This window comes from Engraulis encrasicolus, chromosome 9 (genome assembly GCF_034702125.1).
Source record: "Engraulis encrasicolus isolate BLACKSEA-1 chromosome 9, IST_EnEncr_1.0, whole genome shotgun sequence".
NCBI lineage: Eukaryota > Metazoa > Chordata > Actinopteri > Clupeiformes > Engraulidae > Engraulis > Engraulis encrasicolus.
Window position 1 is genome coordinate 33,635,868 of NC_085865.1, and position 3,325 is coordinate 33,639,192.

General features: G+C 46.5%; 1 protein-coding gene across 3 annotated transcripts in view; it reads right to left on the minus strand.

Annotated features, from left to right (window-relative positions):
• Positions 1 to 406: 406 nt before the first annotated feature.
• The window catches only part of abi1a (abl-interactor 1a), an 81,563-nt gene continuing 78,644 nt past the window's right edge, over positions 407 to 3,325 (minus strand). Inside the window, exons 10-11 of one of the 3 annotated variants that reach the window (XM_063206955.1) lie at positions 1,339 to 1,524; positions 407 to 691 (exon numbers count right to left, since the gene is read on the minus strand). In XM_063206955.1, the coding sequence (XP_063063025.1) occupies positions 516 to 691; positions 1,339 to 1,524 (362 nt within the window). In that variant the 3' untranslated portion in view covers positions 407 to 515. The remainder of the gene's footprint in view (positions 692 to 1,338; positions 1,525 to 3,325) is intronic. The other 2 variants (XM_063206956.1, XM_063206957.1) reach the window with 2 other exon arrangements.

Sequence of the window (3,325 nt, forward strand, 5' to 3'; positions counted from 1 at the left end):
TAAAGTTAACATAAACATTGATCCATCTTTTTTACTTTTATTTTGTTCATTTATTTCGCCATTCATAATAAAACAGACATTCAATCATATCCAAATGCACTTTTTTTCTCTATACTCTGTATGGAATAGGAAGATAGTTTTAGTTTGGTCAGCAAGAGATATGACAGAACTGCGTGTATGTATGTATGTTTGTATGTGAGTATATGTGTGTGTATGTGTGTGTGTGTGTATGTGTGTATGTGTGTATGTGTGTATGTATGTATGTGTGTGTGTGTGTGTGTGTGTGTGTGTGTGTGTGTGTGTGTGTGTGTGTGCGCGTGTGTGTGTGTGCGTGTGTGTGTGTATGTGTGTGTGTGTGTGTGTATGTATGTATGTATGTGAGTGTGTGTGTGTGTGTGTGTGTGTGTGTGTGTGTGTGTGTGTGTGTGTGTGTGTGTGTGTGTGTGTGTGTGTGTGTGTGTGTGTGTGTGTGTGTGTGTGTGTGTGTGTGAGAGTGAGGGTGTGTGTCCCTGTGTTCAGTCTGGGTAGTGCATGATGGGCTCCACGTAGTTCCCAGGGAAGAGGCCGGTGGTGCCGTTGATCACGCCCTCATACCAGCCATCATCGTTCTTCTTGATGACGTAGATGATGGCCCCCTCCATGAACGACAGCTCGTCATCCTTGTCCTTGCTGTAGTCGTAGATGGCCACCACTAGGGGGAGAGAGACAGCAGGCAGGAAATCAGCACATGTACAGTAGGTTCCACCCATAGATTGTACATAACGAACTCTCAATGGTTCCACCCCATTATCTAAACTACTCCCCCAACACCCTTTGCGCTTGTGGTCTCGCAATGCAAGGCAAGACGTCATTAAGGATGGACGATATCTCGCAAAAGCAAAATCCGAAGGTAATTTTCACACTTGCAATCGGAATATTGAATGGGGAAAAGTACCCCAACAATGGTTGTGACTAGTCTGACAGCAGGGAAACTTCATTGTTTTTTTCCAAAGAGGTGGGGTGTCAGCGGAACACAAGGCCACAAGCACAAGGCGAGGACGGGAGTTAAGTTCATGAGATGGACCCCTTGACAAGTGTGTAGATTCTCTTTCATCACATCAGGGTCATGGCGGTGAAAGGAGCCATGTTTTAAGCAACTTTTTATCGTCTTTGTGCGTGTTAATGCGTGTTTCAGTGTGAGATAAGCCTCTGCTTTCTTGATGTAGTTCTTGGGTGCCCAGTTAGAGAGAGAGAGAGTGTGTGTGTGTGTGTGTGTGTGTGTGTGTGTGTGTGTGTGTGTGTGTGTGTGTGTGTGTGTGTGTGTGTGTGTGTGTGTGTGTGTGTGTTAACCCTCCTCACCTTTCTCCATGTAGATCTTGGGTGCCCAGTTGGGGTCTCCGTCGGCATAGGGGTCGTTGTACTGCACCACGGTGGCGTCCTCTTCCTCATAGTCGACTGGCGGGGGTGGGGGCGGGGGAGGGGAGTCGTCCAGCATGGGCATGTCATCCGGAGGAGGGGGTGGCGGGGGCGTAGGGGTGTCCGCAACTAACACCACACACACACAGAGAACAGTGTTGAGAAGAGGCTTTGTGTATTATGTCATATCCACACATACACACACATGTAAACACACAATTTCTCTCTCACGCACACATGCACGCACACAGTAACAAGGATGGAAATTGGCACCAGCTGCTACTCTGAAATTCAAGCGAAACGTAAATGGGTCTGATCCGTTTCATAGTGAAATACAGGTTCCATGCAGGAAACCCTGAATTGTTTATTGATTTTAGTCATTTGCCAATGGATAGATGAAATTTTGATATTTTTGAATTTGTAATTTCCAACCATGTCATTTGCGCGGACACACACACACACACACACACACACACACACACACACACACACACACACACACACACACACACACACACACACACACACACACACACACACACACACACACACACACACACACACACACACACACACACACACACACACACACACACAGGGCTAATGGCATGCAGCCCTTTCGCTTGTGCTTTTGTGGGACGATTTCCGTGCACCATGCAGGAACAAGTCTGGGTTAGTGTGTGTGTAGATATAGATTGTGGGGGTTAGTATGCATGTACGGTTGGCCTGATGGACACCACAGAGTGGGTTGGTTAGTCGATGATGCATACTACCCATGCTCTCGTGGACAGATCATTAAAGTGCATTTGGCATGCCAGACCTCTGGGTGGTTTGTAGCCTCAAGTCAATCCTGTAATTATCAATCTTTTTTGGAAGATGACATGACAATGAAATGCAGGCGACTTTCAGATGACCTACTTTCCACCATCTCCTCTTCTATTTCTGTGCAACACAACCTACTAACATGAAAGCCTGAAAGCTACAGGTATAGAATTAACAGTTACGAAAAGGGTTACTGAAATTGTTGCTAGAACGTGACTGCGTACCTATGATTTCTAACAATCCGTTTTTTATTTATTTTTAAACTAAGCTTCTCTTGAAGCTTACAGAGTGAGCAGCTTAGGGGGGTTCCATAACCCCAGAGCTGTTATGTCACTGCACTGAACACAAGAGGGCAGCAAAGCCAGCTCTACCTCACTACCGAGTGTAGAGCATCACATCCACAGTAGCAGCATCAGTGATTCAGACGTCCTTGCTCAGGCACCAGCAGCCTTCCGTTTACGATTTAATGGGTCTGTTGACTCCCTGTAGACAGCTAGTTTGCACTCTCTAGGTCTTGAGTGGCTGCCAAGCACGCTCACTAATAGATGCATTTTTCTGAGGAAACTCCCAACGTTGTGGAAGAGACATGAAGTTCACCCGACCCAACAGAGGAGGGCAGTGTGTAGGCGGTTTTCTGTTTCAACTCTTCCCCACTATATACTGTACATAAACACATGGCTAGCTCCAGTAAGCCTTAGCACAGGGGTTGGCAATTGTTTTGGCCGAAGAGTTTAGGGCCCATTGAGTTTAGAATATTGGTCAAAGGGCCAGATGTCACAGGCAGCTTGCCTGTCAATAATAAGTAATAGTGTACGCTGGCATAACTTTTCGGTAATTTCATTTCTGAAAATGTATTGAAATGCATGTAGGCAACAGTACAGTAGCCTACTGTGTAACCCACAAGGCCCCTGGCTTGGGTAGTCATTTTAAGAGTGTTGCGCGAGCATCACTTTGTATTTAAAAGTTGTCTGTCTTGTAAAGGCTCTGTGGGCCAGATCAAATGGCTCAGCGGGCTGCATGTGGCCCCTGGGCCAGAGTTTGCCGCCCACCTATGATCCACCAACAAGGTGGTGCTACTGTATACATAAGTGCGCGTCTGACTATTCTG